This window comes from Carassius carassius, chromosome 30 (assembly GCF_963082965.1).
Source record: "Carassius carassius chromosome 30, fCarCar2.1, whole genome shotgun sequence".
NCBI lineage: Eukaryota > Metazoa > Chordata > Actinopteri > Cypriniformes > Cyprinidae > Carassius > Carassius carassius.
The window spans coordinates 1,945,675-1,960,571 of NC_081784.1; the positions used below are offsets into that span (position 1 = coordinate 1,945,675).

Here is a 14,897-nt window from a genome sequence, read left to right on the forward strand (position 1 = left end):
AAGCGATAAACCCAACATTTTTTACAAAGGAAAAAGCTGATCTGGCAGATGCAACCAATCAGTGAAGAGAAAGAAACATTACAGCATTGATTCTGATGGTAAAAGCAGAAAATATTTACCATAAAAGATCAAGAAAGCAATGCTTAATACTTTTGCATTAGATCAAATTAATATAATATAATAATATATATTATAATATAATATAATATAATATAATATAATATAATATAATATAATATAATATAATATAATATAATATAATATAATATAATGTAATTTGTTATTGAACAAATCCCCCTCTCTTAGGAAATAAGCATAAAAAAGAAAACATATTATTTCATTTCAATTTTTTTACGTTAAAAAATGTATTAAAGTGTAACATTTAAAATTAAATATTAATATAAGATAATGTAACAATATAAAATAATATTAATAAAATGCAATATAATACTTCAATTAATACTGATATTCTTTTGCATTAGATCTAATTAAAATAAAACAGAAGTATTAAGCAAACCCCTTTCCCTAATATATATATATATATATATATAATATAGTATAATCATACTCTAGATTTAATACTGTCACATGGAATTGATGTTGATGGTGTTGAAATTATTCAGCCAAGTGATGATATCTCAGATCATTATTTAGTTCTTTGCAAAATTCATATAGCCAAAATTGTAAATTCTACTTCTTGTTACAAGTATGGAAGAACCATCACTTCTAACACAAAAGACTGCTTTTTAAGTTATCTTCCTGATGTATCCAAATTCCTTAGCATATCCAAAACCTCAGAACAACTTGATGATGTAACAGAAACTATGGACTCTCTCTTTTCTAGCACTTTAAATAAAGTTGCTCCTTTACGCTTAAGGAAGGTTAAGGAAAACAGTTTGACACCATGGTATAATGAGCATACTCGCACCCTAAAGAGAGCAGCCCGAAAAATGGAGCGCAGCTGGAGGAAAACAAAACTAGAGGTATTTCGTATTGCTTGGCGGGAAAGTAACATATTCTACAGAGAAGCATTAAAAACTGCTAGATCCGATTACTTTTCTTCTCTTTTAGAAGAAAACAAACATAACCCCAGGTATTTATTCAATACAGTGGCTAAATTAACGAAAAATAAAGCCTCAACAAGTGTTGACATTTCCCAACACCACAGCAGTAATGAGTTTATGAACTACTTTACTTCTAAAATCGATACTATTAGAGATAAAATTGCAACCATTCAGCCGTCAGCTACAGTATCGCATCAGACAGTGCACTATAGACCACCTGAGGAACAGTTCCACTCATTCTCTACCATAGGAGAGGAAGAATTGTATGTTAGACCCTATACCATCTAAGCTCCTGAAAGAGGTGCTTCCAGAAGTCATAGATCCTCTTCTGACTATTATTAATTCCTCATTGTCATTAGGACATGTCCCCAAAACCTTCAAACTGGCTGTTATTAAGCCTCTCATCAAAAAACCACAACTTGACCCCAAAGAACTAGTTAATTAAAGACCAATCTCGAATCTCCCTTTTCTGTCCAAGATACTAGAAAAGGTGGTATCCACACAATTAAATTCCTTCTTAGAGAAAAATGGTATATGTGAGGATTTCCAGTCAGGATTTAGACCGTATCATAGTACTGAGACTGCTCTTCTTAGAGTTACAAATGATCTGCTCTTATCATCTGATCGTGGGTGTATCTCTCTATTAGTTTTATTTGATCTTAGTGCTGCGTTTGACACAATTGACCACAACATTCTTTTGCATAGACTTGAACACTTTGTTGGCATCAGTGGAAGTGCATTAGCATGGTTTAAATCGTACTTATATGACCGCCATCAGTTCGTAGCAGTGAATGAAGATGTATCCTATCGATCACAAGTGCAGTATGGAGTACCTCAAGGCTCAGTACTAGGGCCGCTACTCTTCACGCTTTATATGTTACCCTTGGGAGATATCATCAGGAAACATGGTGTTAGCTTTCACTGTTATGCTGATGATACTCAGCTCTATATTTCTTCGCAGCCCGGTGAAACACACCAATTTGAAAAACTAATGGATTGCATAGTCGATATAAAAAACTGGATGACGAGTAATTACTTACTGCTAAATTCTGAAAAAACAGAGGTGTTAATTATAGGACCTAAAAACTCTGCTTGTAATAACCTAGAACACTGTCTAAGACTTGATGGTTGCTCTGTCAATTCTTCGTCATCAGTTAGGAACCTAGGTGTGCTACTTGATCGCAATCTTTCCTTAGAAAGCCACGTTTCTAGCATTTGTAAAACTGCATTTTTCCATCTCAAAAATATATCTAAATTACGGCCTATGCTCTCAATGTCAAATGCAGAAATGTTAATCCATGCATTTATGACCTCAAGGTTAGATTATTGTAATGCTTTATTGGGTGGTTGTTCTGCACGCTTAGTAAACAAACTACAGCTAGTCCAAAATGCAGCAGCAAGAGTTCTTACTAGAACCAGGAAGTATGACCATATTAGCCCGGTCCTGTCAACACTGCACTGGCTCCCTATCAAGCATCGCATAGATTTTAAAATATTGCTTATTACTTTTAAAGCCCTGAATGGTTTAGCACCTCAGTATTTGAATGAGCTCCTTTTACATTATAATCCTCTACGTCCGCTACGTTCTCAAAACTCAGGCAATTTGATAATACCTAGAATATCAAAATCAACTGCAGGCGGCAGATCCTTTTCCTATTTGGCGCCCAAACTCTGGAATAACCTACCTAACATTGTTCGGGAGGCAGACACACTCTTGCAGTTTAAATCTAGATTAAAGACCCATCTCTTTAACCTGGCATACACATAACATACTAATATGCTTTTATTATCCAAATCCGTTAAAGGATTTTTAGGCTGCATTAATTAGGTAAACCGGAACCGGAAACACTTCCCATAACAACCTATGTACTTGCTACATCATTAGAAGAATGGCATCTATGCTAATATTTGTCTGTTTCTCTCTTGTTCCAAGGTCACCGTGGCCACCAGATCCAGTCTGTGTCCAGATCATAGGGTCACTGCAGTCACCCGGATCCAGTACGTATCCAGACCAGATGCTGGATCAGCACCTAGAAAGGACCTCTACATTCCTGAAAGACAGCGGAGACCAGGACAACTAGAGCCCCAGATACAGATCCCCTGTAAAGACCTTGTCTCAGAGGACCACCAGGACAAGACCACAGGAAACAGATGATTCTTCTGCACAATCTGACTTTGCTGCAGCCTGGAATTGAACTACTGGTTTCGTCTGGTCAGAGGAGAACTGGCCCCCCAACTGAGCCTGGTTTCTCCCAAGGTTTTTTTCTCCATTCTGTCACCGATGGAGTTTCGGTTCCTTGCCGCTGTCGCCTCTGGCTTGCTTAGTTGGGGACACTTCATCTACAGCGATATCGTTGACTTGATTGCAAATAAATGCACAGACACTATTTAACTGAACAGAGATGACATCACTGAATTCAATGATGAACTGCCTTTAACTATCATTTTGCATTATTGACACTGTTTTCCTAATGAATGTTGTTCAGTTGCTTTGACGCAATGTATTTTGTTTAAAGCGCTATATAAATAAAGGTGACATTGACATTGACATAATTAATATTTTTTATAATTATTTTTAATTCAAATAAACTATATATATATATATATATATATATATATATATATATATATATATATATATATATATATATATATATATATATTTACAAAGATTTTATAACATTTTTATAACAAGAATTCTAAAAATATAGTTTATTATAATTCTATAATTAAATATTTACAAATCATTAACAAACCTCTAACCCTAAGCATAGTAAAATGTCCAAAAGATTAATTGACTAAAATAAATGAATTTATAATATAACAAAGCCTTGTTAAACAAACTCCTATCCTTATGTATAAAATTTCCAAAATCAAACAATAAAAAAAAATTGCAATATAATATAAAGTTGTTAAACAATGCACTAATCCAAAGTATTAAATAAAACAAAACTTAAATACTTAACCATAAGAATTACACTTTTTAAAATAAATATAAAATTGTAAAAATATATATATAAATAAAATATCAAAAATATAGCATTTTCATGTGTTTGATTCCCAGCAATGCAAGTCGCGTTGGATAAAAGCATTTGCCAAATGCATAAATGCAAATCTAAACTCTCTGTGCATTTTGTGAGTTTTGATTTCACACATACTTTTTAAAGCAAACCCAACCTTGTGTTTCTTTCAACACACATCATTAGACCGAACAACGAGACGCTGAAGCACTGCTGGTCAGTACAATGAATAATTTCACAAAGAACAACAAACACACTCCTAGACAGCAGCTAGAAGCAAAGAAAAGCGTCAAGTGAGCGATCTGCAGTAATCCTCCGAGCGAGGCTAAGCTCTGTGTCTTCCCATACGTCTGTGTCTGCGCTGAACGTCTTTAAAGAGAGCAATCTGTTGTGCTGTCTGCTGGAAACACACAATTTTTAAATGACTAATTGGAGCTACATTTTTGTCCTTAAAAGTCACAATCCTTAAATTTGACCAAAATTGACATTTTCTACTTGTTTTGTCTGTAGCTCAAAATTAGCCAGGTGGGGGCTCGTACGGGATAAGGGGGGAGCTTTGTGAATATTCACAGCCAATTCTCGATAGCATGAATCTGAACCATTGAAATGTGTCTTTTCTTTGTCTGATTCCAACAAACCATGCATCATGACAATGCTATTGTCTAATGCTATTTAATGCATTCTGACTTATTTACACTGCTAAAGGTAGTTGGATTCTCATGCTAAACATGACCAAAGTCTCAAAGTCTCAAAACTACTGTATATGTTTCAAAAAAGAAAGTCAGTGACAGTGCTGCACAGGACATTTCTCACCTGAGAATCAGAGCCAGATTTCAGAGGGGTAAAATTGACTTTAGAAAGATGGCAGCATCAATATACTTTTTGTACATAAAGATTGGTTGGTCTGTCATTAAAATATGTTGACTTGAGCAATCTTTTGTTGCATTATATGATAGAGGTGACCATTAAAAAAATGGGAAATAGCACTTTACATGTTTTTTTTCTCCAACGTTTGCATGCTGTAACACAATATTTTTTAAAGATATCTTAATGCCCTTTTAGATTTTGGGTTTCAACAAACTTTCCTTTTGGCATCTTATTTTTTAAGGCTATCTATATGGTTCCATTCCAGTGACATTGGGATCTTAAAATGGCTCCAGGAGTAAAAACGTGAGTGGGTAAATTCACATTTTTTGTGGTCAAAGTCATCACTTTGCTTGCAGTTGGTTCTTTTTTTTTCTTTTAAAGAGGAAGGTCTGAAGAACAAATAATGTCTTTTCCAAAGTTTGCATGACTGCAACTCAAGAAGCATTAAAGATATCTCAATATGATTTTAGATTTGGGTTCTTAGTGAACGAACTCCATCGCACACCTCTAAGTAATAGGTGCGTAGAAAAATAAGATTATTATTTTAATAATCACTATCTTATACACTCTGATACACTATCTTAACTTGCAAATTAAATTTTAATCGCACAACGTTTCGGTCACACGACCTTCATCAGGAGTATGTTCAAATGTTCAAATTCATCTCTTTTAAGATAAACACATGACCAATTAACAGAGCTCCATCTGCAAATAATTAAGCTCATTGGGAATACAAAATTTGCACCATATCATAAACAGTTACAAATTATTATAGTTACAACAATCAGTCAAGATCCCACTATAGGTTAACAAAATCATCCAAAAACACAAAATCAACACATCGTCATCAAACAGCATCAAATTGTAATTGTAAACAGTTACAACAATCAGTCAGGCTCCATAGTCACTCAAACTCATCGTGAATACATAGTAGAAACAACACCTCATTAAAAACAATTGCATGACTATAACATTACATTTAATAATGCTTCATCGTTCATACCCATAGGTGATAAAGTTTGAAGGGTGTAAATCCAAAACAGTTCGCGTCTCTGTAGAAGTAATTCAATGTCTTCTCCTCTAGGTGGCAAAGTTACTTACTTCAATACCACAAAAGCGTAAAGAGGTTACATCGTGATTCAAAGCTAAAAAGTGTGCCGCAACTGGATAATTGAGATCTTTTCTTCTGATCGAACTCTTATGTTCATTAATTCTTTGTTTCAATTGACGTGACGTTTTTCCCACATAGCCTATACCACAAGGACAACGGATCAAATACACAACATGAGTGGAAACACAAGTAATCACAGATTTGATGCCATAGATTTGGGTTCTTAAATAACTTTTCTTTTGGAATCACATTTTCAAGGCATTGAAACTTGAATTGTACTGTAGCTTCTGATGAAAACTCTGACTCAAGGTCCGTTCACACAGCGAACTCTTTAACATGCAAGAGAAAGCGGTTTCAGTTTAATAATGGAGGACCGCCCTGAATCTGCCAAATCTACATGTGCAGATGGCCAAACGGACGGCAGAGGCCCAGATGGACCGTTACAGCAGACCTGTGTCTTCTGACAGCTTCTGGGCCGAACCACTGCATCTCATCCAGAAGAGACGAGCAGATGCAGCAGATCCCAGCAGCCCTCTGGAGAAACACAATCATGCTGAAGGAGGTTTTTTGCCATGCAAAGTGGTTTGGAAGCTTAGCATTCTTCAAAATGTTCCAGTGAAAAAGTAAGTCAAACAGGTTTGGAACGACATGAGGATGACTAACATTTTTTAAATCAATGGCTCAAGAAGGCTGCATTTATTAAATTTAAAATTCAGAAACAGTAATATTCTGAAATACTATTACAATTTAAAATAAATGTTTTTTATGGGAATACATAATAAAGTGACATTTATTCCTGTATTTTCAGCATCATTACTCCAGTCTTCAGTGTCACATGATCTTCAGAAATAATTTTGATATGCTGATTTGCTGCTCAAGAAATATTTTTGCCATGCAAAGTGGTTTGGAAATCTGCATCATTTGACGTTGAAATCTGAATCTTGAATCTTTTTCGGAACTCTTTGATAAATAGAAATTTTAAAAGAACAGCATTTATTTAAAAAAAGTGTTGTCAAACAATTAGTCATGATTCAAATAAAAGTATTTGTTTACATAATATATATGTGTGTGTACTGTGTATATTTGTTATGTATATATAAATACACACATGCATGTATACATTTAAGAAATGTATTTTTATAAATAAAATACTTATATTATATATTACTGACCCCAAACTTTTGGAATGGTCCTGTACTACTATTATAATATTACTAGTGCATCAGTTATATTGCAATGATATTTTACAAAATTGCTGTTTTACTGTATTTTTGGTCAAATGAATGCAGCCTTGGGGAACATAAGGGACTTCTTTCAAAAACTCTGAAAAGTAAGCCTAACGTTCGACTGCTAATGTATATTTTTCCATTTTGGAAAACTTTGAGCAAATTTCTACAGACACGGCAATGCGTGTGACACATTCTGCAGCATCCTATATATAGATATAGATATAGATAGTCTACAAACGTGTCGTGTCTGTAGAAATATGCTCAAAGTCTAGTGTGAATGCAGTGCAAGTGCAAGCAAACAATGTTGAAATCACTTCCAGCACCTTTCACTATTAACTGGAAGCACTTGTAAAGCAGACAGTGGAAGTCAAATAAGAGGGCATAATTAGCATAAGCAGCGAACGCTCCTATCCCGTCCTTGATATTCATTGGCTCATTCCGTATGCAAATGTATCCTGTCCTCCAGGAGCAGCGCTGGATGCTCTACAGGTACAGGATGTCAGCTCAGATCTCTCTCTCTCTCTCTCTCTCTCACACACACACACACACACGGTCGCAGCTCTGTGTTTGGCTCGTCTGTCACAGTACTCTGAGACACAAGGACACCGTCATCCACGCTGACCTGCAGTGCTGTGACTTTGAAGGTTTCAGAGACGCTTCATTTAATGAGCCTGACCACGATGTTCACAACACAACACAAGCACGGTTTAAACACCCAACAAATCCACAAATTCCAGCACTGACGATGTCAATGGTAAGTCAAATATTTATTACAGTTTTATTATTTATTATTAATAATCACTTAAGCTTAGCAGTCAGGGTTAGGCAAAATTATGAATGAACCATACATCAATAGAAAGCTAATTTCGAAAAATTGATACTTAAGACTGGTCTTGTGCTCCAGGGTCACATATTTACATTTACATTTATGCATTTAGCAGACGCTTTTATCCAAATGCAACTTACAGTGCCTTCAGGCTAACATTTTTTTACCAAACATGTGCTCCCTGGGAATCGAACCCACAACCTTGCGCTGCTAACACAATGCTCTACCAATTGAGAAACAGGAACACATATGAACACAATCCCTCTGGGTCACTAAGCAGGGATGTCTAACCTCCATCAGATCAACTATGCGCCTAGACAGGTGACACGGGTTTGTTTCATAATGACTCCCGGATGAGAAACATCTGTTCTGGGAGCATCTCATCGGATTGCAGTCACGGTCCTCGGTACACAAAGTACCGTTAGAAAATTAGGCCAAAAACAGGAGCGCCGCTAATCCCACTCGCACCCAGCGTACCACAGTAATCCCTGGAGATCCCCACATCACCAAACCATCCAGGAAACCCAGCTGAGCTCATCAACCACACCATGTTATAGCTTCCTCTGTCTTTCTATGTCATCGCTGTCGATGAACAAGAAAACCTCATAGTGAACCAAAAGCTCCAAAACACAAAGTGTTCCAAAACACAGTGAGCAGTTTACTTTGGCAGCACTTAAAGGCAACATAGGAACACTATCGAAATTCTTACAAATAGTGCAAGTGTGAGATTTTTTATGTATTTTTCTAGACTCATACACACACACATATATATATATATATAAAAATATACTAAATAAATTATTAGTGAATATTTATCTAATAAATATAAATACAAAACTATAATATAAATATTAATCTATTTAGTGCATGTTTTATGATGTATTGTACTAGAATAATCAGACAATACTACTAATAGTTAATATAATACATTAAATATGAATTACTAAAGACACACACACATACACACATACATATAAATATGAATAAATAATTTACATGAATAAATAATTTTGTTAAATAAAAAACTAATATTATTCCAATACAAGTAATATGTTAAAGGGATATCCACCCCATAATGAAAATTTTGTCATTAATCACTTAACTCCATGCCTGTGTACTGCTCAGATTCGCCAAAAATGGTGCTACGCTGATGTGGAGTGACACAGAGGAGACAGATATTTGAATCAAGTTGTTATTTTTGTTTTATTAGCATTCAAGAACCAGTGGTGGCAGATGGACTATTCTGATGATGCTTTTCATACTTTCCTGGACCTTGACACTGTTATTTATCTGGCAGTCAATGGGACAGTCACAAGCCTCCCGGTTTTCATTCATAATATCTTAAATTGTGTTCCGAAGATTAAAGAAGCTTTTACGGGTTTGGAATAACATGGGGGTAAGTGATCAATGATAAAATTTTCATTTTGGGATGGAGTACTCTAAATGGATGTCTTTGACCACTGTGCAATGTCTCGCTCTTTTTGCAGCGTTTACCCATCATTCTATGCAGCATTATGACACCAAAGTGTGGACTAATAAAGCACCACATGAACTGAGGATGCCTTTGATTCAGGATTTTCTGGGAAATGGCATTGAAGAAGCTGCTACAGCCTCTGAAAGCCAAAAACGGAGCGAACCGAGTGATTTTAAATGCCTTGGGCATTTACAAGAGCCAAGAACACAGCTCAGGAGCACCGCCAGGAGTAACATACACCCCTCAAACATTCTGGCCATCGATACGACTCCATCCCTCTGAGAAATCTTGTAAAGAGATTATGAAGATTTCTGAAGGCACAGATCTCATCGGGCAGCGCTCTTCACAGGTAGATATGAACATATGTGCTGTAAGACAACTAAAATGTTTAATTACAGTCCCTTTAATTTATGATAGAAAACTAAGCCTGAATATCCCCAAAGAAAAGTTATTTAAGGAATAATTAGACTGCTACCCAAGATAACACGAACACAACTGGAGGCCAACTTTCTTCTCCAGCTTAGAGAGGAAAATAATAAGTATGTTTTGATTGAGCCCCATTGGATTTTGATTTAGAAAAAACACTGAATTGAGTAGATAGACATCTGAATGAAAAGATCCTGAAGACATATCAACAAGATGAATAGCAATAGGGAATCATGGGAGTTTTGGTTGATAGTTTAGGTCATTAATTTTAACATCCAATACATTCAAATGTCCTTAAAAAAATTTAATAATTAGTGAACTAAAATTAAACTAGCAGTGAAGACATTCATGTAACATTGTATTTCAAATAAATGCTGTTCATTTAAACATTCATATGGATGTGGCACAAAATAAAAGTAAGTGATAATTTTATTTTATTTTATTTTTGGATAAATTATTTTGTTCAACACATTAGCTCTGACCGTTAAATCATCTTACAGTGTTATAATAATCAAATCAGCCCTGAGCTAGATTCACTTTAATGTAATATTATTGTTATTTTGATTTATTTTTGTATTCATTAATAAATATTCTATCATTAGCTAGTAGGGCTGTCACTTTTGAGAAAAATCAAATTCGAATGGATATCGAATATCATGTAATGTATTCGAATATATTCGAATATCTACGTATATATATATGAATACAAATATCTTGGCTGAGCTTTCAACGTTGTTACGGAAAAGGATTAAGCTGATTGGTTAGTTCTTGTCACATGACCTGCTGTGCGCTTGCGGCTCTCTGAAAAGTTGAGGTTTTAACTCGATGCGGTGCGGACGCACCTGGAAAAAACGAGCGCGTCGCAACCGTGTCGCTTCCATTATCCTACATTGGAAATAACGAACATGAGCGCGCAAAAGACAAATGTTTAACAGTGAGTCATAAACAGGACTGTCTGGATTATTATTTTTTTTACTTAATGTTTGAAACAGCAGGTTATCAACTTAGAATATCAATTTATATGAAGTGCCACTATGCATATCCCACAACATTAGGCTAAATGAAAAAAAAGAAAAAATGATTCAGAACAGGCACAAACAATAACGTGACAACTTAAACAGCAGCAGGAATAAGGCATATAGCCTAGCCTAATTCATTTCTTAATATTGTTTGCAAGAAACACCAGTCTATCAACTTGATCTGGATTAAGTGCGGCTCTCTTTTTATTTACAATGTTCCCCGCGGTGGAGAAAACACATTCGGAGCGAACAGACGTGCCTGGCTACTAGCTATTATTCGCTTGATTTGGTCATGGGCCTACGCTACAATACGTCTAGAGTGCCCTCTACTGGATAAGATGGCAAAAATTAAAATTAAACGGTCTAATCATAGACTGTAAAAAATGGCAATTTAAAAACCGGATATTTTATTTATAGTTCGATTACGGATATTTCACGTCATGTTCGAATGCATATTCGAATATCGAATAAAAAGTGACGGCCCTATTAGCTAGCACACTGGATATCTGTGTTATCGCAGAAAATCAAGTTGTAATTCTAACTGAAAGCAAAACTGTTTTTCCATGTTTAATACTGTAAAGCTGCTTGCTTTAAATCTATATATTGTATAAAGCGCTATATAAATAAATGTGACTGGAGGGCCAGATCATGTGCAAACATATCCACATCGCTGTTATCAGATGCTTTCTTAAAGGTCCTATGACATGAAAATGTCACTTTCTGAGGTTTTTTAACATTAATATGACTTCCCCTAGCATGTATGTGGTCCCCAAGTTTCTAGAAATTTTAATCGGTGTAAATCAAGATTTTTGCTATCTTTCTCTGCCTTTGAGAAAATGGAAGCTCAAACGGTCTGATCTGGAATCTCCTCTTTGTGACGTTGTAAAGAGAAATGTTACCTCCCCTTTCTCTGCTTTGCCCGCCCAAATATTTACATATAATTCAGTCGCAATGTCAGCACAGGCGTTACAAACAGACTTTTACGATATGGATTCGACAGCACCGGCACAAACAGTGAGTAACAGTGTTCATTAATGCCTGATCTGTGATCAGTGATTTCTGATGTGTAGCTAATTATTCAAGTTCACACAGACTTTCTTTCTAAATCGTTTAATACTGTTTATGCATCAGTGAATCAAGCCAGTGACTAAACGATCAACTTCACGTTGTTTCTCTTAGTAGCATGAAACAAATCTGTTATTTAAATTGTGATTTAACTACAGAGAGCGATCAAAGAACGCTCCCTTTTTTCGGAGCTGTCACACATCGCGAGTACATCTGCACTCTTGCCCAAACTGCCGTTACATTTAATGACGCTGTTATGCTGCACAACAAAGCTCTTACTGTATTCATGTGTTTGCTGTTAGTTGTGCTGAAAGCATTTTGTGAGAGAAAACGTGTTGCAATAATGACGAGATCACTGCATTCACGCGATAAACAGACTCTGTCTACTCAGCTCATCACTGCAGCCTTTCATGTGATGGGAAAAGATCGAAAAAAAATAATTATATAATCAACAAATCCACGATTCGTTAATCTCGACAGCTGTAGTATTTGAGAGGGTTCCACATGTAATACGCATTTCGAATGCAAAGATGTCAGCCAATCACAACAGCTGTCGTTTACTCGGCGTCTCACAGCAGACACGCCCCTTCAAACAGAGCATTCAAGCCAGAGGGCTATTATCAGGATATAAAAATGCTTTTTATTTCTAAATTTTAAGTGTAAAAATCATACTAATAATATAAGTACACCTAAGGAAACATTAAAAAGCATTTAAAGAAAAGGAAATAATCCATGTCATGGGACCTTTAACTGCTGCTTTCTCACCACTGTAATTTTTTTGTGTGTGTGTTTATTTCCTTATTGAGAGGAAAGTGTGCTGCGCATATTTACATATCCATCTAAACGCCGCACTCAGCAGCGTCAGGTTCGGCTGCAGTCACACTCCAACTCTCATAAGCGCCATGTGTGTCATCTTTTATTGCATTTGCATACAGGAGAGCTGAATTACAGTCAAAGCCTCACTGGTCAAAACGTGTTACTGCAGTCCCTGACATTAAGTCATATGAAATGAAATGATTATCTGACAACAAAAATAACAAAACGCATGGATTTTGTTTCACAGAATTTCACCAAGCAGTGGTAAATGTGACCGCACCACAGAAATTGTAAAGAAAACAGGAATGCTCTTACCTCGAGTCTTTGCACGATCTCTCGAATGTCCTCTCCACAGTTGTCGTGCGCGGAAAGCATCACGCACTCTCCGCGTTCGTAGAAGATCTTGATGCTCATGACGCCAGACGACCAGCCGATGACGTCCCGACAGGAGCAGTTAAAAATCACGTTCTTGGACTCCTCCTCGATCAGCACGATGAACTCGTTGGAAATCCCCAACAGGCACTCCACGTCCACCGACTGGCGGAAATCCCGTGCCACCATGCTCCAGGTGATGGCGCCCACACTGTGGAGATGTGCGTCCTTCCGTGGCTTCACTCGCTCTTTCTTCTTGGCTCCTAGCGTGATGAAGCTGAATTTGACCGCAGAGTCCACCGTTGTCGTGCTCACACAATTCTCTGCGAGGTCCTTCAAGTACTCCTGCCGCGTGCGGGTCGCCATGGCACGAAACTTCTCCGATTTGTGCGCCGCGTTTTCTCCGTTGATCACCTTGGCCAGCAAGAAGTCCCTGAAGACGGCTGACTTGGGAAAGGTCACACCTTTAGGAATGGGAGGGCCGAACGGAGGCACGTCTTTCGATCTGGATACCGCGACACTGCAAAGGCCACAACGAGGGATTGAATGACCGGTTTAACTAATGCAAAACAATATGAGATGCACTTCAAAGATCTGAAAACATTTAAAAGAAATATTCTAATTCAGTGGAAAAACTTTTTTGAAGAAAGTTCATGCTAAAAGAAAGCAGCAGTGTACATGAACTGGCAAGCTCCTAAAATAACAAAACAAGCATCATAAAAGTAGTACATATGATAGATTCTCCAACAGATTTTCATGATAGACAGACTGAAAGAGAAGTCTTTATTCACTGGAAACACAAGTGCAACACTGTCACCAAAGAGACAGAAGTGCCACAACAGGGTTATAATAAGCTTATTATAATATTATTTGTATACTATTATAGTATTTATTAAGCATTTCTTTATATATTCAGCTTTATTTTTTATAATATTATTTTAATATTGTAATTTTATATGTTTTTATAGTTTTTATAATTTATATTTATGAGGTTATTTATTTTATTAGCTCATTTGTTTTTGCTTCAGTTGTAGTCAATTTAGCGAACATTTATATATATATTTTTTTTTTTAAATATAATTTTTCCTAAACTTTTTTTTCACTTGTAGTTTTTCCATTTAATATTTAAATTTTATTTAAGCTTTTCTAATTTTGTTGTGCTTTTGTACGTTTAATTAGTTTTTATTTTAAATAAAAAAATTTAATTTTTAATGAAATTGCTTTAATATATTTTACCTTTTATATTTGAATTAAATTTGTTAATATTATATTTTAGCATAAAATATATAATTGTACTTTTGTATTATAAATGTAAATTATTTTATTACTATATTCTATTGTTAATATTCACCTTTTAAATTTCTTACTGTTTTTATTTTAATGTAGAGGAGTAGCAGTTCCCTGCATGTATGCAACTAATAAATTAAATTTGATCTGATTAATTTTCACAAAGTTTTCACTTTCATTTTTCATCTTATTCAATGACGAAAAATAACTTTTTTAATCGTTTTAGTTAACAATAACAACATGAGACATGGAGAGAAGAAGAGAAGATTATCAGTCAATGCTGCCTCAAAATTAGCTTTGTTCCTCACGTAAAGCTACAGT

The 14,897-nt window shown here is 35.6% G+C and overlaps 1 protein-coding gene across 4 annotated transcripts in view; it reads right to left on the reverse strand.

The window, feature by feature from the left end:
• The window catches only part of LOC132110391 (signal-induced proliferation-associated 1-like protein 2), a 118,953-nt gene that overhangs the window by 37,556 nt on the left and 66,500 nt on the right, over window positions 1–14,897 (reverse strand). For all 4 annotated transcript variants that reach the window (XM_059516957.1, XM_059516955.1, XM_059516956.1 and 1 more), the window contains exon 8: window positions 13,233–13,809. In XM_059516957.1, coding sequence (XP_059372940.1) covers window positions 13,233–13,809 — 577 coding nt within the window. The remainder of the gene's footprint in view (window positions 1–13,232; window positions 13,810–14,897) is intronic.